This window comes from Vigna umbellata, chromosome 11 (assembly GCF_029865625.1).
Source record: "Vigna umbellata cultivar VRB3 chromosome 11, Vumbellata_1.0, whole genome shotgun sequence".
Classification (NCBI taxonomy): Eukaryota; Viridiplantae; Streptophyta; class Magnoliopsida; order Fabales; family Fabaceae; genus Vigna; species Vigna umbellata.
The window spans coordinates 32267333-32292647 of NC_142175.1; the positions used below are offsets into that span (position 1 = coordinate 32267333).

At 31.3% G+C, this 25315-nt stretch overlaps 2 protein-coding genes across 3 annotated transcripts; both read left to right on the forward strand.

The window, feature by feature from the left end:
• Positions 1 to 1482: 1482 nt before the first annotated feature.
• LOC124829783 (stem 28 kDa glycoprotein-like) lies at positions 1483 to 3807 on the forward strand. Of its 2 annotated transcripts, none has more exons than XR_015783050.1 (3): positions 1483 to 1892; positions 2514 to 3369; positions 3509 to 3645. XR_015783050.1 is itself a non-coding variant. In XM_047303351.2 (3 exons), exons 1-3 carry the CDS (start codon positions 1492 to 1494, stop codon positions 3687 to 3689), a joined length of 792 nt encoding a protein of 263 aa, XP_047159307.1. In that variant the 5' UTR covers positions 1483 to 1491; the 3' UTR covers positions 3690 to 3807. The 2 variants fall into 2 exon arrangements, 1 of the variants encoding a protein (XP_047159307.1); XM_047303351.2 differs by having other exon boundaries at positions 2514 to 2723; positions 3509 to 3807.
• Positions 3808 to 16404: 12597 nt separating this feature from the next.
• LOC124846626 (stem 28 kDa glycoprotein-like) lies at positions 16405 to 17575 on the forward strand. The gene is made up of 3 exons (XM_047323916.2): positions 16405 to 16865; positions 16937 to 17146; positions 17266 to 17575. The coding sequence occupies exons 1-3, from the start codon at positions 16480 to 16482 to the stop codon at positions 17441 to 17443; spliced, it is 774 nt and encodes a 257-aa protein (XP_047179872.1). The 5' UTR covers positions 16405 to 16479; the 3' UTR covers positions 17444 to 17575.
• Positions 17576 to 25315: the final 7740 nt, after the last annotated feature.

Consider the following 25315-nt stretch of genomic DNA (forward strand, 5'->3'; position numbering starts at 1 on the left):
TTAGGGACTAAAAACATATTTAATCCTTATGTTAATGATCTGATAGCGAGACCAAGCATGTCATCTCATTTTCAAGAACATGTTGACTGGTTTAGGTTTTGAATTGCATTCCACAGGTCAAAGAGCTTCATCTTTTAATATAGTTTTCCATTACATGATTTATGATCAGTGTTATTTAAAATATTTTAAGAAATAATTAAGGTAAGAATATGTTTAGGGTGTGTTCTCCATTTATCATCACCCTGTACAAAAGATGGCATGAACGTGAAGGTGAGCTTGAGCTAGAGCAATTGATCGATGAATGGTTGCGTAGCTGTTGTCATTATCATCATTCAAACTCTGACTTGCTGCCATGGTTGATGTGAAGGTGGCTAGGTTTATCAAATCCATTGGTTTTGCAAGTCTTTTCAATAGAGAAATTATTGCATCTGTTATACCATTATTCAAAGAAAGTTACATGAGAGGGGTGAAAAAGTTTATCCAAAGTTAAAAAAAAAAATGATTGATAGGATAAAAAAGCGGGTCACATACAACTATGATCCATACCCACTCCCACTTAAAAAGTATATTAATTAATGTAATAATTGAAATCTAATAATAACGATGACAACCATCCCTGGCTTCAAAATCGAAACGAATTAGTTACAGTGAATTATGCCACTTGCGATTTTTATATCACATTCAATATATTGAAATTTTAATCTAAACTTTTATATTATGTCAATGAAAGATACGGGTTTTTTTAAAATATTTTAATTTAAAAAAAAAAACTATAGACGATACGTTACATATACATTCGACATATAAAAAGATTTTATATGAATTAAAAAAAAATGGAAAGGTTAAACTCTTCCACGTTTAAAACGAAGATAAAATTTTAAAACATGGAGACGTATCTTTTGAGGATGAAAAGAACAATGTAATTAAAAACAAAGGACATCAAATAAATACACAATTAATGCATGTATTTTTCAAATAAACAGCATAAAAAATGAATTTTAAATCTAACATAATTCTATAAAATTAATTTATAAGATAAGGTTTTGATTTATATAAATATCATATGATTGATATCAAGTTGAAAATCATGTCAATCATAATTCCTTTAGCAATAAAATATTTGCTATCACAAAGCACGATGTTAAGGAGAAAATACAATTAATAACATTTGAACTTTTTCACTTATCAAGAACTTTTGAATAGGAAATAAAGTTTGAATGGGGCATACTAAACTAATAAAAAATCATCCATGATATATAACTTTCAGTATAGTATAATGAAAACGGAAAGTTTTATCAGGTTTTATAATTAAAAAATGTAAAACATTATATTCATTTCGTTCACTGTTTATTTAATTACTGAAAATAATAAATCACGTGGATCATAAAAAAATAACTCTAGTATATTCACAAATATTTTAGGCAGCAAAAGGTTTTATATATAAAGAAGAAAACCCTAAGCCATGAAGCTACAACTGTAAGCTGTGATAGAATGAATAACGAGAGAATGAAGGTGTTTGGTTTTGTTGTTGCTATAGCCGTAGCAGCATGGCAGTGTGATGGTTCAGAGCATGGTGCAAGCTACGAAATTTTCCCTCTGAGAATGAAAACTGGGCATGGTGGCCGATACATTCCAGAGGTTTCGTGCCAAAGTTGGAGGGTTGGTGTGGAAGCACACAACGTAATTGACTGGAAAACTGTTCCTTTGGATTGTGAGGGTTACATTGGAAACTATATGCTTGGTGACCAATATAGATCAGACTCCAAAACTGTCTGTCGTGAAGCTTACTTTTATGCAAAAACCCTAAATTTCACTGCCAAAGACATATGGGTCTTTGATGTAGACGAGACCACACTATCTAATCTCCCTTATTATGCTCAACATGGATTTGGGTATGTTTTGTTTTCTTTTTTTTCTGTTACTAATCATAGTTCATTTCTTCTTATATATAGATTTTTTAAATTATACATAATAATCTTCTTATTTTATAGTACACACATGATGATGATAATTTTAAGTAATATAATGTGATTATTATTTTTTTTTATTTTGTTTAAATATTCTTGTATAATTACAAGATTTATAATATTTTTGGTTTTTCTTAGTAAAGGAAGTTCTTTCTCACACACACTCATTTATATAAGAGTAACTTTTTTAAGTGTTTACTGTTTTTTTTTTTTAATTTGGTGGTACCATTTTAATGTGAGAAGAGTAAATTTTTATTAGATAATGATATAAATGATAAAATATTTAATGCTATGTCACCATCTAAGACATTAGATATTTCATTCGGATAAACCAAAGATTTGATAGAAACTAAAAGAAATAATAATAATTACATCCATTTAGAGAACAGTTAGGTTTTGAATTAAACAACCTAATATCTCACTAGTTGATTGAGTTTAGGATGGAATGAAACGCTTTCATATAATTAATATATGTGTAAATTGATATTGTTTATGATTATTATGTGATTTTTTGTACCTGGTGTAATTTGAACTGGTGATGCATAGGGTGGAACCATATAATTCGACATTGTTTAATGAATGGGTTGATATCGGTGAGGCACCAGCACTGCCTGAGAGTCTAAAACTGTACAAGAAATTGTTGTCGCTTGGCATCAAGATTGTGTTCTTGACAGGAAGACCACTGGAACAGAAGGCTGTCACAGTTACCAACTTAAGGATTGCAGGATACCACAAATGGGAGAAGATTATCGTAAAGTGTGCTTCTTTTCACTATAAAATTTCCATAACCATGCATCCATATTTCACTCCAAATAATTTTCTTCTAATTTTTATGTCTTGAAAATTTTACATTCAACAAAGATAACATGACTTTCCAACTTATAAGCCATTATAAAATTATTATAAATTTAAAATCCATCTCTTCACAATATCGACTTTTTATTTTTTGAAACTTATTGATGTTTAGTCCATGAAATATATGTTTATTGATTTGATGACTCTTTGATGCCATGAATTTTCATTATTATTATATAACTAAAAGATCAACCGGCATGTGTTCTGAAAAGAAAATGTATGGCGTGGATAGATAAGCAACAATTAGTGACGTGTAGAAAACATTAAGTAGGTTTTAAATATATTTGTAGTATTTGTTGTGCATCAAAGAAAGAACATGCTGAGTATCTTTCATTTTAAACATATTAATTAATACTAACTTGTTTGTATAATATTTTCTTAAAAATCGTTTGAGAAATAATGTTACAAAAGGCCATAGTGATAAGTCTGGTAATTATTGATGATGGCGTTGGCAAGCAATAGGAGTAGAGGACAAAGGTAGGGTGGTGGTAAAGGAGGTTGGTAGGGCAAGGAAAACAACGAATCTTGAAAAGAAACACATACATAGGTCAGTTAAGATTTTTTTCATCATCTTGTTTGTCCACAACTTGGCATGTTTCGGCATCAGAATTTGCAGACTTTTGTGCATAAGAATAATTAGAAAAGAACGTGATATAAACTGTCTTTTTTTTTTTTTTTTGTTATAGGGATACATCTATATACGATGGTAAGACAGCAGTTACATACAAATCAAGTGAGAGAAAAAAGCTGGAGGAAGAGGGATATAACATCATCGGAAACATTGGAGATCAATGGAGTGATATTTTGGGAACCAACACCGGTGACAGGACCTTTAAGCTTCCCGATCCTATGTACTATATTAGTTGACACTCTAACTAGCAACTGCCTTGCTCCTATGAACGGAATAAGATGCATACATGTAACAGTAATTGCTGTGTATGTGACCTTGTCTCTTTTCTATCAACTAAACGCACCAATTGCTGAAGTCATGAATTTCTATGAGTATTTATTTTTAACCAATAATATAAATATATATATATATATATATATATATATATACACACACGATGAGAGAATAAAACAAACTTATAATACATGTCATAGTTATGAATTTAAATCTATCCTTGTTATTTGATCGGTCTATTATATTATTAATTATTGAAAGATTTGTCAATAGCTAAATGATTATCAATTGACATCTTATTTTATTCTCAGTAAGTATATATATCATGATGGTGTGTTGAAGATTGCATGTCGACTAACAATAAAATAAGTTTACAATAATAAATGTAAACCCTTAATTTAAAAAATCAATTTTATAATATTGAATTAAAATTATCTTAACAAATTTACTTTTTTGTTTAGCTCGTTATATTTCATTATTTTGAAAGTTTATTTTTATTTATAAAAAAGTTTAATTTATTTTTATATTTTATTCTCTCTTGTCTATATGTAAGTATATATATATATATGTCTTGTTATTAGAAGGTGAGTTTTAAGCCTAACTCAACCCCACAAAACCAGCTTGTAAGATAAGGTTTGCACCTCATTTATATATTATAATTTGGCCTTATCTCTAGTCGATGTGGAATTTCCAACACACCCCTTCACGCCGAAGTATAGACATCTCGTGCGCGATAGTAGAAATTGGATGGTCCAATATCGGCCAAATAGCGTGTGGAATACAAGAATAAAATGCCCACTTAGAACTCGCTAGGATAGGTTCTAACTATGGCTCTGATACCATATTAGAAAGTGGGTTTAAAGCCTAACTCAATCCACAAAACCGGCTTGTAAGGTGAGGTTTGCACCTCACTTATATTATAATTTGGTTTTATCTCTAGTCGATGTGGGACTTTCAACACACTCCCTCCACGTCGAGGTATAGACATCTCGTGCGTGATAGTAGAAATTTGGTTGTCCAATAACAATCCGATAGCGAGTGGAATAGAAGAATAAAACGCCCACTTAGAACTCGTTGAGACTTGTTGCAAGTCATTCTTGAGCTACAGAGGATATTAAGAATATTTTGAGAGTTGAGATATTATACTTTTTTTAGTGAGAGAAAATGGGAGGAGATAAATGAGAGAAAGCAATGAGGTGAAGAGCACACTGCTCTTGTCGTCATCGCACCATTTTGCTATTAGTTTTAGGTTGTTTAGCTGGAATATTTAAAATTAAGTACAAAGGTATCTATGTTTTTAAGTTCTAATTATTTATTATATTATCAGAATTTTAATTAATACAATTTACTTTTTAAAGTTTTATTTTCTTCGATTAATTTCAAGTAAGTAAATATTTTTATCAAAAAAATTTGAAGTTTTAATTGAAGACCAGGCTGACTACTCATATAAGTGATCTAGACCACCAATAGTTGTATCCAAGGACCACCCTAATAACTAGTAAAATTACACTTAGCCAAACGTGATCTTTTAGCATTGATCATAAAATAATTTAGATATAACTATATACTCAATATTACAACTTTCTTTTTATTTATGTTTTCATTGTTATATGTTCTTGTTCTTGATTATAATAATTTGATAAATATGAGTAGAGAGTGGTGAGATTTCAGTCGAACAAGTTTTGGAAAAAGAATCAACACATGTGTATAGTTTTGTTTAGTTGATTTGTATATAAAATTTCTTTTATAATTACTGTAAATAATTTAATATTTCTGTTTATCTATATTATATTGTAGAATATTATAGTGAAAATCTAAATCATTGCATAGTGTTAATCAATGACTAAATTCGGATGCGATCCTCCATCACATCTGATATTTTATTTAGAAACTTTGAATAGTTTGAAACACGGGTTATTTATATGTTTTTATATTGGTTAAGCTAAAAAACATATTTAAGTTATATTCAATAGGTATTGAAAATTGAGATTAAAATTAATTTAGATAATTTTTTAAAAATTTTGAAAAAAAAGTGATAAAATTATGAAATCTTATGTCAATAATATCTTAAATCAAAACAATATTTTTCATATTTGTATGAATTTATTGTCCCAGAAATATGCCACCGAATTAAAAAGAGTGGTGCCAATTGTTTTTTCATAAAAGTATATGTATAATCAACTTTCGGAAATCGTGGTTGCCAGTTATTTATGATCAATTATAGCATAAAAAATTAAGTTAAATCTAAAATATATATTTCTCCAATAATTATATGCATATAACTTAAGCAGATCAATTTTATTTATATATATATTTATTTGTTTATTAGTTTCAAATTTTAAAAAGATATCAGTTTTAAATTTAATGGCTGATTTAAAATTTTCAATCACTTACGATTTTCATTTAAATTGAAATAAGTTAACTTTAATTGGACGTTAACATAGTATTGTTTACTTTTTCATTGTAAAATAAATATTAATAAAATAAATTAAAAATTTATAAAGTATGAATTTACATTAAAATTTAATTATACAAAAATTTTATAATTTTGTGAAATATTATTGACAAAGAATGTAAATATTAATTTTATATTTTATAAACTGGTTATTTAATAATATATTATATTTGAATTTTAATTTGTATTCGTTTTACTAAAATCAAATTTTTAAAAATACGTATTATATTGTATTATCTTTTAATTTTCTTCTATTAGAAAAATCTTTCCGAAATTTATATCTCCTTTTACTCTCTTTTTGTATTATATTGTATTATATTGTTTTTTCTTCTCATATCCTACTCCAAGAAGAAGAGTACAGATTTGTGACATTTGAAAATTTCTACTGTGTGACATTTGAAAATTTCTGCTCCATCATTTATGACACAATTAATAATCTTGGTGTATCATTTTGGAAAAAATCATAATTATTCATGAAAATAGTAGAAGTATTTTTAAAAGGTCAGAATCATGTACCAAGAATATTAACTGTAACATTAAAGAGGAAGGAGAAGTAATTTTAAAATATGAGCCTACTGGTTTTTTCTTGTTATAAAAGAAGCTAAAGGAGAACATAAGAACACAACCACAACACAGCTGCTGAGAGGAGGAGAAAGGATGATTCTGTTTCAGTTTCTCATGTAAGATTTCTCTACTTTTTCTTTCATATAAGTTCTATGCAATACATTCTCCTTCCTCATTCATGTAATAAAGTTACTAACACTAGAACATGTAAAAAGGTCATCCTCTACGTAGATTTTATAAACTGTACACAATAATCTTTTTAATTTATAATAACACATTAATGTATAGATCATGATATTTTTTAAGTAATATAGTGTGATTATTATTTTTTTTACTTGAGTATTCTTGTATATATTGTGGTGTAATTCAAACAATATAAGTTCGTTTTTTCTGTTACTTTCTGTTACTGTATTATCAGTAACTGAACCCTGTATATAAGCTTTACTTTTAAACTTTGCAATATATCATATCCCATTAATTCATTCATATCTCTGCTGCTGTTTTGCTCTCTTTCTGTAACCCGCTTCTCCGTTTCAATAGTGGTATCCAGAGCGTAGGTTATAGAAACCTGTGAGTGACGTCTTCAACTTCCTTCACGGTGATACTGTGGTGGCTAAGGGAGTGGTTGAGACGGTTGAAGGAAATCAAGAAGATAGTTCTTGGGCAAGAAAAGAGAAGGTGTCATGGCCGATATCCCTGCTACGAGTTTCCCTGTTCTCACAGATAAAAACTGGAGCAGGTGGAGTGCACAAATGAAAGTTTTGTTTCGTTATCAAGGCGTCAGTGCAATTGTGGAAGAAAGGGGGTATGAGTCTGGTCTTGGAGATGACACGGAGGAGCAGAAGGAGGAGCTTAAGAAAGATGTTAAGGCTTTGTTTATCATCCATCAATGCGTGGATGATGAGCATTTTGAGATGATTCAGAATGCAGCCACAGCAAGAGAGGCTTGGGGTATACTGGTGAGACGTCATGCCGGAGGAGATAAAATAAGAAAAGTGAAGTTACAAACGTTAAGGAGGCAGTATGAGCATCTGCAGATGGATGAAGGAGAAAAGGTGAGTGAATACTTCAACAAAGTGTTGACGACTTCAAACCAAATGAAGAGATGCGGTGAAACGATTTCTGATCTCATGGTCATAGAGAAGATAATGAGATCGTTGCCTCAGAAGTTTGATCACATTGTGGTGGCAATCGAGGAATCACGGGATCTTGAAAAGTTAAAAGTAGAAGAACTCCAAAGTTCTTTGGAGGCTCACGAGATGAGAATGCATGAGAGGAACTCTGTCCAGGTTAATGAGCAGGCTCTAAAAGTTCACCATGTCAAGAATGATGAGAAAAAGAATGTTAAGCAGTGGAAAGGTAAGTCAAGGAAAGGAAAATGGAGGAAAGAAAGTAGTGGTGCGGATGAATCAGATGAAAAATCTGATACTGTAGAAAAGAAGAACAAATTTGAGAAGGGTTGGAAGAAGAAAGATAAACGAAACATTGAATGCTTCAACTGCCATAAACTCGGGCATTTTGCATACGAATGTTTCTCTGGAAAAGGCAAACAGAAGAAAAGATTTCAAGGTAAAGAAGCTCACATTGCGCAAGAAGAATCAGATTCAGAGCCATTGACCTTGATGGTAATGACAACTACTGATTGCTTGGAACCGTTGACCAATAATTGGTATCTTGATTCGGGCTGCTCGAACCACATGACGTATAACCGGGAATGGCTGATTAATTTTGACAGCACCAAGAAAAGCAGAGTCAAGTTTGCAGATAATAGTACGTTGATGGTTGAAGGTATGGGCGATATAATCATCAAACGAAGAAATGGTTCACAGGCAGTTATTTCCAATGTTTTGCTTGTTCCAGCGATGAAGTGTAACCTTCTTAGCATTGGGCAGCTAGTCGAGAAGGGATATACTGTGATCATGGGAAACAATGATAGGGTGGAGCTCTTTGACAATCATAAGAAGCTGATTTTGAGAAGCAAAATCTCAAAGAACAGAACCTTTCAAGTCAGTTTGGAGGCGTTTGAAAATCTGCAGTGTTTTTCTACTGTAAAGGAAGAAGATAGTTGGTTGTGGCACTTACGTTTTGGTCATTTGAACTTCAGAGACTTGCAGAGACTTGGTGCGAATGGTATGGTATCAGGTATGCCAAATATATCTGTACCAGTAAATGCATGCGAGTCGTGTTTGATAGGAAAGCAAACCAGAAAGCCTTTCAAAACTCAGTCAAAGAAGAGATCGAAGGAGTGTCTTGAGATAGTATATTCTGATGTCTGTGGTCCGATTGAGATACCCTCTTTGGCAGGCAACAGATATTTCCTTGCATTTGTTGATGAGCATAGCAAAATGATGTGGGTGTACTTGATCAAAGCAAGAAGCGAAGTCCTGGAATTGTTCAAAAGGTATAAGACTCGTGTAGAAAAGGAGAGTAATAAGGTGTTGAAAATTCTCAGAACTGATGGAGGAGGAGAATACACCTCACTTGATTTTGAGAGCTTTTGTCAGAATAATGGAATCATGCATGAAGTTATTGCACCTTATACGCCTCAGCACAATGGTGTGGTGGAAAGAAGAAACCGTACCATCATGAATATGGCAAGATGTCTCATCAAAGAAAAAGGGTTGCCACGAGAATTTTGGGCAGAAGCTGTGTCAACAGCTGTGTACATATTAAACAGGTGTCCTACAAAGAAAGTAGAGGGTAAAGTTCCACTTGAAGTTTGGACTGGGGAGAAGCCATCTGTAACGCACTTTAAGGTGTTCGGATCGTTATCATTCGTGCATGTTGCAGACCAGAAGCGATCCAAACTCGAAGATAAGGGAGAGCCGATGGTGTTTGTAGGATATCATGTGACTGGAGCGTATAAATTGTATGATCCAGTCAACAAGAAGATGGTGATTAGTAGAGATGTCGTCGTGTTGGAGAATGAACAATGGGACTGGAAACACATGCATTCAAGCTTGAAGAAGACACTGGTGCATGGACTAACAGATGAGTTTGTACAACAGAGAAATGAACCAACCATTGAAAGCAGCAGTCTTGGTTCTAATGAAACAATGCAGAGATCAAAGAGACAAACGGTAAGACCGTCAAGGTTTTCTGACTATGAGCTATATTCAGATGCAGAGATAAATGAAGAAGGAGATGTGCTACATATAGCACTTATGGCTGGAGCAGAGCCCGTGGAGGTGGATGAAGCTTTAAAGCAACCTGTGTGGAAGGAAGCAATGATTGATGAGCTTCGATCAATCGAGAAGAACAAAACATGGCAACTTGTAGATTTGCCACCTGGAAAGCGGTGTATCGGTGTGAAGTGGGTCTTCAAACGGAAACTAAACCCAGACGGCACTGTGTCAAAGCATAAAGCAAGATTAGTAGCCAGAGGGTTTCTGCAGAAACAAGGTGTGGATTTTACTGAAGTCTTTGCTCCTGTAGCCAGATTGGAAACCATTCGCTTGGTTGTTGCAATTGCATGTGAAAGAAATTGGCAGCTGTTTCAATTGGATGTTAAGTCAGCATTCTTGCATGGAGCATTGGAGGAAGAAGTGTTTGTTCATCAACCTCCCGGATTCAGTGAAAAGGGTAAAGAGCACATGGTGTATAGGCTGCACAAAGCTCTATATGGTCTAAGACAGGCACCCAGGGCCTGGAATAAAAGAATTGATTCGTATCTGCTTGATCTCGGCTTCAACAAGTGTATCGTTGAACATGGAGTATATGTTAAAGCCTCGGGAGGAGAATTGGTAATCATCTGTTTGTATGTAGATGATCTTTTGATAACAGGTTCAAACATAGTAGATATTGAAGATTTTAAGAAGAAGATGCAGACTGAGTTTGAGATGACAGATCTCGGCAAACTCAGTTATTTTCTTGGGATGGAATTCGTGCATACCGAAGCTGGAATGATTATGCATCAGCGTAAGTATGTAAAAGATCTGCTTGAGAGATTTAAAATGAATCAGTGCAACGCTGTGAAAAGTCCATTGGAGGTAAATGTCAAGTTGATGAATGATGAAGCAGAAGAAACAGTAGATGAAACGATGTATAAACGAATGATTGGATCACTGAGATTTTTGTGCAATAGTAGACCTGATCTGGCATTCTGTGTTGGTATAACGAGCAGATTCATGAATCAGCCCAGGAGAAGTCATTTGCTTGCTGTGAAACGCATAATCAGGTACATAAAGGGCACTTTGAATACTGGAATCTTATTTCCTTATGGAAGAAAGAAACGTGAGCTGGAGTTGATAGGTTTTTGTGACTCGGATTATGGAGGAGATTTGGTAGAAAGGAAGAGCACTTCAGGATACATCTTCTTCCTGAACGATGCACCTATCTCGTGGTGTTCAAAGAAGCAGTCCATAGTTGCACTGTCCAGTTGCGAGGCTGAATATATAGCAGGATGTTATGGAGCTTGCCAAGGTATTTGGCTTAAAGAATTACTGTCAGAACTGAAGGTTACGAGGGAGAATGCTGTGAAATTAATGATGGACAATACCTCTGCCATCAATCTGGCAAATAATCCTGTGAAGCATGGGAGAAGCAAACATATAGAAGTGAAGTACCACTTCTTGCGGGACATGGTGAATAAAGAGAGAATTGAGCTTTCACATTGCAAAACTGAGGAGCAGTTGGCAGACGTGTTTACTAAAGCGTTGACTGGTGAAAGATTTGATTTTTTGAAAAGAAGAATTGGTGTTGTTTCTCTGAATGCAGTTTGAATTAAGGAAGAGTATTGTGGTGTAATTCAAACAATATAAGTTCGTTTTTTCTGTTACTTTCTGTTACTGTATTATCAGTAACTGAACCCTGTATATAAGCTTTACTTTTAAACTTTGCAATATATCATATCCCATTAATTCATTCATATCTCTGCTGCTGTTTTGCTCTCTTTCTGTAACCCGCTTCTCTGTTTCAATAGTATAATTGCAAGATTTATAATATTTTTTATTTTCATAATAAAAGAAGTTTCTCTCATAAACATTCATTTATTCATTTATGCACGAGTAACTTTTTTAGGTGATCATAAATAGCAGTGTTACATACTCTTGCGACTAACATATTTACTGTTTTTTTTAATTTGGTGGTACCATTTTAATGTGAGAAGAATAAATCTTTATTTAATAATGATAAAATATATATTTAATGCTATGTAACCATTTAAGACATTAGATATTTCATTTGGATAAACCAAAGATTTGATCAAAACCAAAAGAAATAATAATAATTTAACCTTAAGTTCTTAATTACATCCATTTAGAGAAACAAGTTTATAATATTAGTGTGAAAGAGTGTGTTCATGCCGATAAACAAGTTTATAATTTATAAATAATAATAATACAATTATCATCCTATAATCAATATATGTTAACAAATTTAATTTTTGTCTTTAGCTCGATGTCTTTCATTCTTTTCAAAGTTTATTTTTATTTATGAAAATTTTAATTTATTTTTTTCTTTTTGGTCTCTCTTTTCTATCTGTAAGTACAATATTATGTCTGGTTACAACTCATTCTTCAGCTACTATGTTAAGAATATTTTGAGAGTTGAGATATTCTTTTGAAGTTTTAATTGAAAATCTACTAATAGAGTTTCTGTGATTTTTCTCTCCACAAAATTCTTATATCGATTACTTTAGTTCCACTTTATAGACAGTGATCTTTAACTTTTTCACATTGTCTGATAGCTAAAATGTGCTGTATCTAAATCATTAACGTCGTGTTCGCATGAACAGATTTTACTATTCATGCGGGTTTACGAGCAATAAATCCAAACCACAGTGTTGTTCATTTTTGCGGATTTGTAACGATGGAATTAAAGAAATTTGCGGGATATCTCCTTTTTGTATCACTCGCTGTGCCGAGAAGATTTGCGATGAATTGAAGGCAAATGACTTTTTTACCCTTAACACATATGATAATACCAGCTGAGAACATGCAACCAATTCGATTCCGTAACTGGATAATCGATTCCAGGAATGGATAATAAATATTAATGCAAAAGCTATTTGCGTATAGCAGGAAGAGGCGTTGAAGATGGAGAAGCAAAGCATGAAGGGTTGTGTATTCGGTTATGGGGTGTGCGTATTCGGATACGTTGCAGAGTGAGAGGAAAGTTGGGTGTTGTATTCGATTTCGCTTGCTTGTATTTGGTTCCAAGCGTTGGTTCAGCGGGTGTATTCGGTTCCAGCACACTTCGGAGCAGGGTGGGTGGTGGCTTCTGATGGTGGAATGATTTCAACTCTGCCATTCTGTACTTCACTATGGAAGAGCTGCTCCGGGGTTTTATCAGAGGAGAGTGCATCTAAGTGGTGCAGGTTAAGGGAGAGAGCATCATCCAGATCGGGGTTTGCAAGGGCTTCGGCTTCGGGCCGTGAGAGGGTGGGTGGGTGGGGGAGAGAGTGGAGAGTAAGGTTTGGGTTTGGAGTTGGAATGGAAGGGTTGCGGCGGCTGAGAGAGAGAGGCCGAAGGCGAGAGACAGGAAGAGAAGGTCATTTGTGGTTTTCTTTTTACTTTTTAAAAATTTATTTTAATAATTATTTTAATATATAATTACAGTACATATATAATTTTTTTACTTTTTATTTTAATAATTGCAGTACATATATAATTTTTTTACTTTTTAAAAATTTATTTTAATAATTATTCTAAATTTTTTACTCTTTATAAACATTTTTCAATTAAATATAACATTAACAAATATCATTTTATATTACTTTAATAACTAAGGACATTTTGCTAATTTTAATTTCTACCAATTAAACAAATTTTTTAAATAAATCACATCAATCAAATTCTACACTAATCCTTAGAGACTTTACTTTCAAATTCACTTCCAAATCCACTCAACCAAACAACAAAAATTTTACCTTCAAATTCATTCCATCACTCTTCCCAAATCATTTCCCACAAATCATCTAATGTGAACAAAGCATAATAATTGTATCGAAAGACCACTCCTGATAACTAGTAAAATGACATTTAGCCAAACGTGATCTTTTAGCATTGATCATAAAATAATTTATCTCATTAGATATGATTATATACTCAAAATTACAACTTTTTTTTTTATTAGGGGTTTTGTATTGAAAATGAATATTATTTTAATAAAACAGGTTGCTTTCATAAGAATTTAATTAGCGTACAAAAATTTAAGAGGAAAAGTGCAGCAAGTATAGGTAAAATGCAATACGCAAGTTTGTAATAAAAAAATAGTTATAATTGATTACGGTGTCTCTTTTTTTTTATCTTTTTCTTTTTTGTTTTTTATTTTTATAATAACTATCACTTATAAAATAATATTTCACTTCTTTCCAGTCATTTACTTTTCTTTTCTTCAACTTCGTTTACTTATTTTCTGGAATTTGAATTTTATTTTAGGTGTTGTCTTTAAATATACTGATTTTAATATCTTAAAATATATAAAAAACTATAATATATTAATATTAATGTATTTCTTAAAGTTTAACATTGAGAACTCAAAAAGAAAATCCAATAAAAAAATCTGGACTCCATTTCGTCTTATCCAAAGTATGGAAAAATCTTACTGAATTTTGCTATCATATAACTTGTGGGAACGTAAATGTGTTCCAGATTCCGGACGCTTTTAATACTTCAAGAAACAAAAATAATAATAATAATAATAATAATAATAATAATAATAATAATAATAATAATAATAATAATAGTAGTAGTAGTAGTAGTAGTAGTTTTTTATAACTTATTATCTTATTAAAGTAGACTTCAAATTCTACCATTTTATTAGTGTGAACTAAACTTTTTTACACGATTTTTATTCATATTAATTGAATTTTATTAATCCAAAAATTCGCCAACATTGCTTAATTGATTTTTTTCCCAAATAGTGACTGGATTTGGATAATATTGTTTTTTTAGAAAACGTGGTTCGTGAGTTGTTTAAATATTACTTTAGGTTAAAAAAAAGTATCTGTGTGATTTTTGAGACATTTGCAGAGGAAGGACTGGTCCACGTTTGATACTGAAAAGTCTGACATTTGAAAGTGACTACTGCATGCTAAACGTACAAAATAAAAAAAAAGTGAAAAATTGAAAAACAGAGCATCATTCTTTGAAAATAAATTAAAATTTATTTTTCTCAATTTTCTTTTCTTAAATTCATGAAATATATCTAGTCTAACATTGTAAATTTAGTACGTAGCAGTTAAGGATTAATTTTTGGTAAGTCAGCGAATTCCAAGAAAGTTTTCTACGTTCTTTTTGTTTTTCAAAAAAGAGAGTTAATTTCAAAAATAAAAAATAAAATATAAAAATTGAAAATAGACAAAAATCATTTAAAATAATTAGAATTTAAATTTCAATTGTTTTAAGAGAAGAAATAAAATAAATAATAATTTCAAGAAGCTAAATTCATGCAAGTTTTCTAGGTTGTTTTGTTTGAGAACGAATTTCAAAAATAAAAAAATATTAAAATTGAAATTAGATAAAAATAATGTATTCAAATTTTAATTGTTTCAAGAGAAGCAATAAAATCAATAATAATTTAAGGGAGAGTAATTTTGATTTATGATTAATTTGAAATTAATCTTGTTATTATTAGTTTTTTTAAAAATTAAAAAACTATAACATAAAGCATAATTTCAATATTAAATTTTGAGTTAAAAAATAAATATAATTAATTAAATAAAATAAATATTATTATATATTGTAAAAAATGTGAAATAAATGTTTATTAATTTGAAAAATGTTATTCTCACCTTTGAGATCAAATGATGACGATATTTTTAATGTTGAAAAAATGAATTTTTTTAAAATATGTTTAACACTGAGAAGCTAAAACTATTTGAAATGATGATTACATCTTATCATAAAGTAGATATAATTCCTTTACTCATAATTATTTTCATTTGTGGAAAAAAAAATAGTAACCAGAATAAAGTTAAAATCATCAGTCAATTCTCCAATACGACTTTTTCAAAGTGCAATATATAGTCATTGTAGAAGTTAAAGCAACTTACACATAACAGTGACTAGATCGAGTGTAGAATATCTGTACGACTAAACATTATGTTATGATTTTTCGATTGCAGAATTCCGGGAAAAAAATATATTAAAAATAGGTTACGTGTTGAAAATATAAAAAGTTTATTTATTTATAAATTATTATATGTAGTGAATTTATTAACTTTTATAAAATTTCATATGGAAGATCATATGAATCAAAGTTTTTTTTTATCCATTCAATATTAATTTTACCAAGGACAAAAAACCACCATACTCAATTATTTATCACTGGAACAAATTTCTAGGTGAGAATGATATGTCTGAATTTTTGTACAAGTGGGAAAAAGACATCAAACTCGTCTAAGCCTCATTTTCTTAAAAAAAATTGAACATTGCATGAGAAAAAAAAGGAAATTTTTTAAAATGAATAAAAAATTAGTTAAATTAATAAAGAGAATAAAAAATGATATCTACATATGGTAGAAAACAAAAATATAACACTTCTATTTATTCAACTATCATCACGATCATTCTGTTTTTCCTTTAAAAAGCAGCATAAACACTATCATAGGATTATAATTAATACACAAACATGTTTTTAACATAAGTTGTTCTTAATTCCCATTTATCATGTTTCTGACAAGAAAACGTTGTCCACAGATATTTTATCCTCTATGGAGCTAGCAAAATAGAAGTTACTCTATATAAGGAAGAAAACAGGAGGAAGCAGCAAAAATTACAGTAGTGAGGAAAATGAAGGTGTTTGTTTTATTTGTTGCCATAGCTGTAGCAGCATGGCAATGCCAAGGTGATGACCATGGCGTCAACTTCCAAGTTTTCCCACTCCGAATGAAATCCGGGCTCGGTGGCCACTACATTCCGGAGATCTCATGCCAAAGTTGGATGCTTGGTGTGGAAGCACATAACATCATCGGATTCTCGAGTGTTCCTAAAGACTGCGTAGGATACATAGGGAACTACCTCGTAGGTGACCAGTATAGATCAGACTCCAAAACCGTGTGTCGGGAAGCTTATTTCTACGTCAAAACCTTAAACATCAGTAGCAAAGACGCGTGGGTGTTTGATATAGACGAGACCACGCTCTGTAATCTCCCATATTATGCCGATCATGGATTTGGGTATGTTCTTTTTCTTTTTCACATGGTATTCTGATTATTATTTAATAATTTATGACTTTGAAACATGATAGAGCGGAACCATATAACTCTACGGCGTTTAATGAGTGGGTGTTTCGTGGGGTGGCGCCGCCGCTGCCTGAGAGTCTGAAACTGTACAGAAAACTGGTGTCTCTTGGCATAAAGATTGTGTTCATAACAGGCAGACCACTGTCTCAACTCGACGTAACAGCTTCAAACTTGAAGAAAGCTGGATATTACAAATGGGATAAGCTAATTACCAAGTGAGTTTTCACCTTCACATTATACTGTATATTCACAACATAACATTATTTTTTTTTCCTTTTAATGTTATAAATTTATGTAAAAAGTAAAATTCAAACAAAAGTGGATTTTGTTGCAGGGATCCGTCTTACAATGGTAAGACAGCAGTTACATACAAATCAAACGAGAGGAGGAAGATAGAGGAACAGGGATACAACATCATCGGAAACATCGGAGACCAGTGGAGTGATATTTTGGGAACCAATGTTGGGGGTAGGACCTTTAAACTTCCTGATCCCATGTACTATATTAGTTGAGACTGTAACTGGCTTGCTTCTACGAAGAAGATAAGATATGTAAGAATAATGGAGCCACATGGTTAACCTAGGGCACATGTATATGTGACTTTATCTGAGACACAAATCATCTAAGAGATTCCACATGCGCCATATTATTTTCTCTTCCCTTTGAATTTTTTTTTAACCATTTTTTTACAACAAAACATATCATTTTATTGGTCGGTTTGAATTTAATTTATATAAATATTTGTAACAGATTATCAAAAAATTATAAAAAAAACTTTTTCCTAATTATATATGTCCTTTTTTAACTTTACAAATTCATCCGTTATTAATCGGATAATGATAAGTTAATATATTTTTTTTACAATATTTTAAGATAGTAAATTTATAATTTTTTTATTAAGTTTAAAATATGATAATATAATAAATCAGTAAAAAAAATACACGCATGTTGTATTAAAATTTTATTAATTATGTCAATATATTTTTTTTATTTATTATTAAGAGTTGTTTCTTTTCTTTTTTTTATTGTGATGAATATTTATGATGATTCGGCTCAGAAGATGTACGGTTTGTTTGGAAAGAAAGAAAATTTAACAAAGGAACATGTTACGTATAAGACGACGATAAAAAAACGCATGTAATTATACGTATTTAAAAAGTTACTGCTTATATGTATATCAAAAGTTATGATTAGTTTTTATGTATTTCAAAAGTTATAATTAGTTTTTATGTATTTCAAAAGTTATTTCTTATATGTATAAATTAACTTTAATTCTTGTGAAAAATATATCCAAATAAATCTCTTATCTTAATTATTTTTAATCTATATAGATGAATATTTGTAAACTCCTGCTCTTTTGAAAGGTCAAAATTTATCTTATATAATAAATTAACTTTTGCTTTAAATCATGAAAAAAAAAATGTTACGTAGATATTAAACTAGATTAATGTTTTAGCTATAGAAACAAAACCAATAATGAATTTTTCGTTGCTTTCCAGACACAGCTGAATAAGCAACGTGGTTTATTTTGTGCTGTTTTTTCTTCTCTTCCCTGAGTGTGACGACGGATTCGATTTGACGTGCAGAAATTAAGTGTTTCTAAAAGATATAGAGACCAAATGAAGTTAAAATTATAGAAAAGAAAAATATAAAATTATTATTATAGATATAGAAAAAAACAAAAGAAGGTTAATTGTTAAGAGAGAAAAACGATGAAACCAATAAGGAAGAGAATTGATTTGATTGATACATGAATTTGAAAATTTGAAGTCGTTTTCATTAGAAAATGAAACAAGATAATTGATTTGGAACAAGATCCGCGGATAAATAGATAGAGACAACAAAGATGTTTTTTTTCGAAAGGAAACAAAATGTAAAATGACAGCACAAGAAGACACCACAAATCACACCCAATCAGCTTTCGCCAATCCCTCACATAAAAAGTAAAGAGAAAAAGAAAAAGACAAAAGAGAAATGAATTTGAGATAAATTAAACTTTTATATTTATTTAATATTTTTTTATTTTTTTTCTTAAAATATAAAAATATGTTTTTTTATAATTATTTATTCTTATGTGTCAAATGAAAATGAATGTACAAATGAATAATGAAACCATTATTAAAAAAACAAAATGCACTGTTCATGACACTGTTAGACATTCATGCCTCAAAATCACCTCTTCCTAAATCCTGTGTATGGGGTAAATGTTGACCCCAAAATCGAGGGTTATTTCCTACACCACTCCACATTATTTTTTGCATCACAACATTTTTATAAAATTTCAAAACGATTATTTATATTTTAAAATATTCTACACTTTCATCTTTTTATTTAAACGGATGTCATTTTTCAACGGATGTGCCACATTCGTTGAGGTTTTTTTTAGTTTTTAGTTTTTTAATTTATTGTATTTTAAATTAATATATAAATATTATTTAATTTTTTAAAATTATTACTTAATTATTTATAAATTAATTTTATTTTATTTAATAAAATAATAATAATTAATTTAATTTATATATTATTATTTAAATAATAATTAAAATATTTTTTATAAATCTATTAAAACGGATGTCGCTGTAAGTTTTTTTTAGTTTTTAGTTTTTTAATTTATTATATTTTAAATTAATATATAAATATTATTTAATTTTTTAAAAATTATTACTTAACTATTTATAAAATAATTTTATTTTATTTAATAAAATAATTATTATTAATTTAATTTATGTATTATTATTTAAATAATTATTAAAATATTTTTTATAAATCTATTAAAACGGATGTGCCACATCCGTAATTTTTTAATTTATTGTATTTTAAATTAATCTGTAAATATTATTTAATTTTTTAAAATTATTACTTAATTATTTATAAATTAATTTTATTTTATTTAATAAAAATTATTATTAATTTAATTTATGTATTATTATTTAAATAATAATTAAAATATTTATTAAAAATTTATTAAAACGGATGTCGTCACCGTTGAAGTTTTTTTTTTCTTTTTAGTTTTTAATTTTTTAATTTATTCTATTTTAAATTAATATATAAATATTATTTAATTTTTTTAAAATTATTACTTAATTATTTTTAAATTAATATTAATTTATTTAATAAAATAATTATTATTAATTTAATTTATGTATTATTATTTAAATAATAATTAAAATAGGTTGAAATTTTCTTTTTCTTTAAATAAAAACAATAAAAAAAATATAAAATATGTAAACGGATGTCAACATCCGTTCATGGATGTCAACATATCCTTGAAGGCGAAATGGATATTGACATCCGTTTTATAACAAGGACAAATTAGATATGAATGGTGCAGGGAGTATTTGGTGGTGGTGGAGGGAGCAAAACTCCCCAAAAATAGGCTATAACGAAACCTAGCTGCTGGGCCGTACGGACAGAGGAAATGGGCTCTTGAATGATGAGCCCATTGGATTGGACCAATATCATATGTTCACGTCAAGGGAGTTGCTCCCTCCACCCCCACACATCTCTTCCTCCACCTCCCCTTTACTTTTTTGCCCCTTCCTCCATCTTTCCTTTACTATTTTGCCCCTCAGTAAAATTTTATTTTTAAAATTATTGTTTTTTAATTTTATTCATTTATAACATATTTCACTGATAACCTACGTAGTTCCTTGTATGAGTAAAATATTTTTCTGCAAAGCTTGGTGATCGTGAAAAGAATTATCAAGCAATCTTCCTCTTGTTCTCGGTACAGTAGGTGGTGCAGTGCGTTTATGGTGTAGTGTCCTTGTCGTGGTTCCTCTCCAAGTACGTAGTCATAATCCTTCCTATAATCCTAAACCCTAAACCCTTCTCATACTTCCAATAATCCTTTTAATATCCAAGCCTATAATCATGAGCCATAAAATAAAAACGAAACGAAAAAGCAACGCTGCCTCTGGAGGATGACATCCTTCAACGGATGTCAACATCCGTTTAAGGCGAAACGGATGTCGACATCCGTTTAAGGCGAAACGGATGTCGACATCCGTTTGAGGGAGGATTTCATGTTCTGTCAGACTCTCCAGAACTACTGCATGTGATATATTATATGTGTACCTCCAAACAGTATATATCTGGTACAACCAATAATCACAATATCTTCAATTCGTTCCAGATTCGAACTCACTCACACAATCCGACTCTAGTCCTCAAGAAATTATTTTGCATTATCTAAAGAAAAGGTTACAGTGTGTTCATAAGCCAAGTTGCTGAACTTGAAATTTGAAAGAAAAAGAGAATTGGTTCCAGTGGTCATGGTGCTAAGTGTGAACATCCAAGATGAATGATTCCGACATTCTAAAGAGAAAACGGATATAGGTTTTATCAGAGAAAGGAGAATAGGTTTAGAACATGATCTTGCGTGGGTAGCACAGTGATAAGTGAGAACATGATCAGTCTAATGGTTGTGGTGGTTGACAGCAAAAGCACAGCAGTGGGTCTTAAAGTGCGATTTTCTGTACTTGAACCCAACCAACTACTGCATGTGTACTGGGTGAAGGGTAAATGCTAGAAACGGAAAAAAAGGTCGCATTGTTATATTCTCTTAAGACTATAGCATTCATGGCCATCTGTTTTAATGGGTTACTTGTAGCATTTATTCTAAACTGGAGTCTATTATACAGAGGCTTTCTGCTGCATTGTATAATGCTGTATATTTTTTACTCCATTTTAACTTTTGAGGATATAATTGTCATTTTAGAAGGATATAATTGACATTTTAGAAAATTGGAGAGGTGAAGGAAGAGATGTGTGGGGGTGGAGGGAGCAACTCCCTCATGTCAAAAAGACTCATCAATGACAAACTCGTAGAGGATCTGTGTGTAGGGCACATCGCTACAGACAAGGCCTACTGAAGGCCCATACTATATATATACTTTTCGGGAAATTTTCAATTTTGAAAAGAATTTGAAGAAGTACTCGGTAACATATTTTTCGCGAAATTTACTCTGATAGTTCACAAAATAAGTAAGTTAAGACATATTATCTCTATAAGTAAAAAATAACTCCATAGATATTAATATGTCAATTAACTACAGTAAATTTTATTATTTTTTTATTTTCCATTAAAAAAACATTATGATGGTGTAACAAATTGTCGAATATCAGTGAAAGATAAGATATTTTGAAGAAAAAATCACTGAACAAACTAAAAGTAATTGAAATGAATATCTGTATTTAATAAATGTAATTATTTTGTGTAAGCGATAACCTATCTATTAGTATTCAGAGGAATTAATATATATAAAGTTGCAGAAGTGCTTTATATATAGTGTGTTAACCTTGTTTAAAAAGTTTGATTGATAAACTTTAAATATAAGCTTTATTATATCAGATTGTGTTTGATAAAATTACATGTAGAAAAGTAACTTAACATTATTCAATAAGACAAACACTAAATAATATTACGTTAACTTAGTTTAAGAGGAGTGACCTTGTTTTTTTTTTCAAATAAAATCTTATATTCAAATGTAACATCCCAATATTATAGTATAATACTATATTAAAGAGTCATCACATATATGATATGATAGAATATTTATTCAACAAAAGTATAAAGTATAAAATTATCGTCATCCCAAAATAACCATAAAATTTAAACTCTATGTACAACTTGTCTACTACAAAACTATATACAATATTATTATAACTAAACTATGTTGTCACATCGCCACCATCCAAAGTCTACTCCAGAGACACTTCATCTCCCTCTGCTCGCACTCATAGGATGATCATCGCAAAGAAAAAAACACCAATACGTACAAACACAGGCACACACAACAGGGTAAGCTAGTTTAAATACACGAACAATCAATATAATTATCATATACAATACATACAATCACACATAGTCCTTCTTCAACACAACAAAACTTTACGCATGACATCAAAATGAAATGATCGTCCGAACTTAGAATGATTGTCGAGCTATGGTGGGTTGTGCACTCGTGGTGGTTTCTACTGCTTTGCAAAGCCATTGATAATGGGTTTCACCCTACCACACTCACGAGGTTAGTTTGTTCCGGGCCTTGGAGCATACTAGAAGCCTTCAAGACTAAGACATCCTGCTTCTCCTCACGACATTGATCAATCCTCTCTACGTGAGAATGAAAGACCATTGGAGTTTCAGGATAACCCCAAGACTGAGTTCCAGCATTCATTCTAAGCATACTTGAACCTCACCAAGAGGATTCACTTTAGAACTTACTTTCACCACTTTGAAACCATACTTTCACTTTGAAACATAACTCATGACATGATCAATCATATAATTTATTACACATTCATACATACTTCATAATGAACTCAAAACTTCATTTTAATCAAACTAGAACAAGAAAAATAAAGAAGAAACTAACACATGGACCAGTCGCTCAGCGCACACACTCGCTTAGCGACTACAGACTTCTTTCGCACAGCGACTCAGCTTGCTATGTGAATCCATTGACAGTATCCCAAACCTCCAAACCACTCCCTCAACGATCCAACTCGTTGAGCGAATTAAACTACTAGTGGTACCAGACCTCAACCTCTCGCTTAGCACCCCAACTCGCTATGCAAGAGTTCAAACATTGGTCCAGACCTCCCAAACACTCGTTGAGCGCACCCATCTGCTATTCGAATAAAACTCACAGTGCTCCCAGACTTCAACCAGTCGCTCAGCGCACCTTTTCGTTGTGTGAATCATCAAACAGTGAGTCGCTCAGCGAATCTGCATAATCTACAGCACCAAATCTGCATAATTAGGCAACCTATACCAAGTTTACCAATTTCAACTATTTTTCCCAACTTCTAACCCTCCTAGATTGTGTTATATACCTAAATATACTTAACCAATGTTGTCTAAACACTTATAACCTCAATCTAAACAAGTAAACTCAAAATCTCACCCAAAAACTTACAAAAACACAACTAGAGACTCAAATTGAATTCTAGCAGTTGTGACACAATTCCAAGCAACTTAGGGACTCTAACAAGTCCCAATTGACTTACCAAGACTCTCCATGTTGACCAATTGCACACAAAACACCAAAAATCAAGTTTTTGCTACTCCACTTCCTATAATTTTAGTTTTAAACCAAGTAAAACTCTACTTCATTACCACCACACCCTCCTAACTCAATTTTATAACATTCCAAATGTTAAACAAAACCCAAACCAGTTCATCAACAACCTCAACTTCACCAAAAATCAGTTCAACTACCTTAAGCTCCCATTTTAGACCAACAAATCCATACTCAAGATGTTATTTACCTTTAACAGCCCCATTTATACAGTTTAAATTCATCAACATCAATTCTAACATCACAAACATACATACAAACAGATTTTACACATTAACAACATCCATTAACATACAAAGTGTACATTTTATCCAATTACTCAAATGATTATTAACATAAAACCACATTTTCTAACTCAAGCATTTTAATCATCATAAAACATCAAATTTACACCATATATTTCTATTAAAAGTAGTTTACTAGCTTCCCTTACCTCTATAAATTTGCACAGCTCTACAAAATACCCCGACCACGACTTGTAGAGCAAGGAACTTCTAAAAACACCTACAAATCACCAAATGGTGATAGAAGAGGAACCTTATAAATTAAATTGAGTCAAAAATTGAAGAAGAAAGACTCTTGATCCATGCAAACAAGATTCCTTCACAGGATCAAGAACCTTAAATGCTAAAGAAAGGGGTTAGCCGCTTACCCGCTCGATTCGATTAATTGATGGTTTAAACCCTCATTTGGTCCTCGTATTTGTGTGTCAATCTCAAGTAGGTCATCGTTTTTTTTCGGTCTCAATTGGGTCATAAACTTGTAAAAATGAGCCAATTAAGCCCTCTCCATTAAGTTTTCATTGACGCCGTCTGCAGATGCTGAACTGTAATTTTTTTTAGTTGATGTGGCAATGTATATTAAATTGAATGAGTGTTCTGTTGTATAATCAACCATTCCTTCTCCTTCTTCTCTTCACGCGTGAGAGAGGAGCTCTCTCGTTCCTCCATCAATCGCCTCTTGAGCGAGGCCGGCCGCCGCGAGCCACGAGCCAGGGCACCACCAGCTCCACCGGTCGCTGCCAAGCTCGCCGCTGATCATAACAGAACTATATCGTTTTGAAGCAATGGGAGAAGAGGTTCGAAAGGAAAGACGGAGCGAGATTTTGGGGATTCTCCCAACAAGGAATCAACATTTGAGAATCCTGAACTGACCCCATCTTTTCTTCTTCCTAGTTGATCAATTCAATCATACATTCTAATAAAAAATGAGTTGATGGGTACATCCAACCATTGATAGAAGCTGCAGAACAGAAATACTGCAAGTGCAAAAGCATATGTACATGGAGATTTCAGAAGTCAA

What these genes read in the sequence shown, in the direction of transcription:
- LOC124829783 (XM_047303351.2), top strand. Translation starts at nt 1,492, where the DNA reads ATGAATAACGAGAGAATGAAGGTGTTTGGTTTTGTTGTTGCTATAGCC. An exon ending in TATGCTCAACATGGATTTGG is followed by an intron (nt 1,893 to 2,513) that starts GTATGTTTTGTT and finishes GGTGATGCATAG; the next exon opens with GGTGGAACCATATAATTCGA. An exon ending in TGGGAGAAGATTATCGTAAA is followed by an intron (nt 2,724 to 3,508) that starts GTGTGCTTCTTT and finishes TTTTTGTTATAG; the next exon opens with GGATACATCTATATACGATG.
- LOC124846626 (XM_047323916.2), top strand. Translation starts at nt 16,480, where the DNA reads ATGAAGGTGTTTGTTTTATTTGTTGCCATAGCTGTAGCAGCATGGCAA. An exon ending in TATGCCGATCATGGATTTGG is followed by an intron (nt 16,866 to 16,936) that starts GTATGTTCTTTT and finishes GAAACATGATAG; the next exon opens with AGCGGAACCATATAACTCTA. An exon ending in TGGGATAAGCTAATTACCAA is followed by an intron (nt 17,147 to 17,265) that starts GTGAGTTTTCAC and finishes ATTTTGTTGCAG; the next exon opens with GGATCCGTCTTACAATGGTA.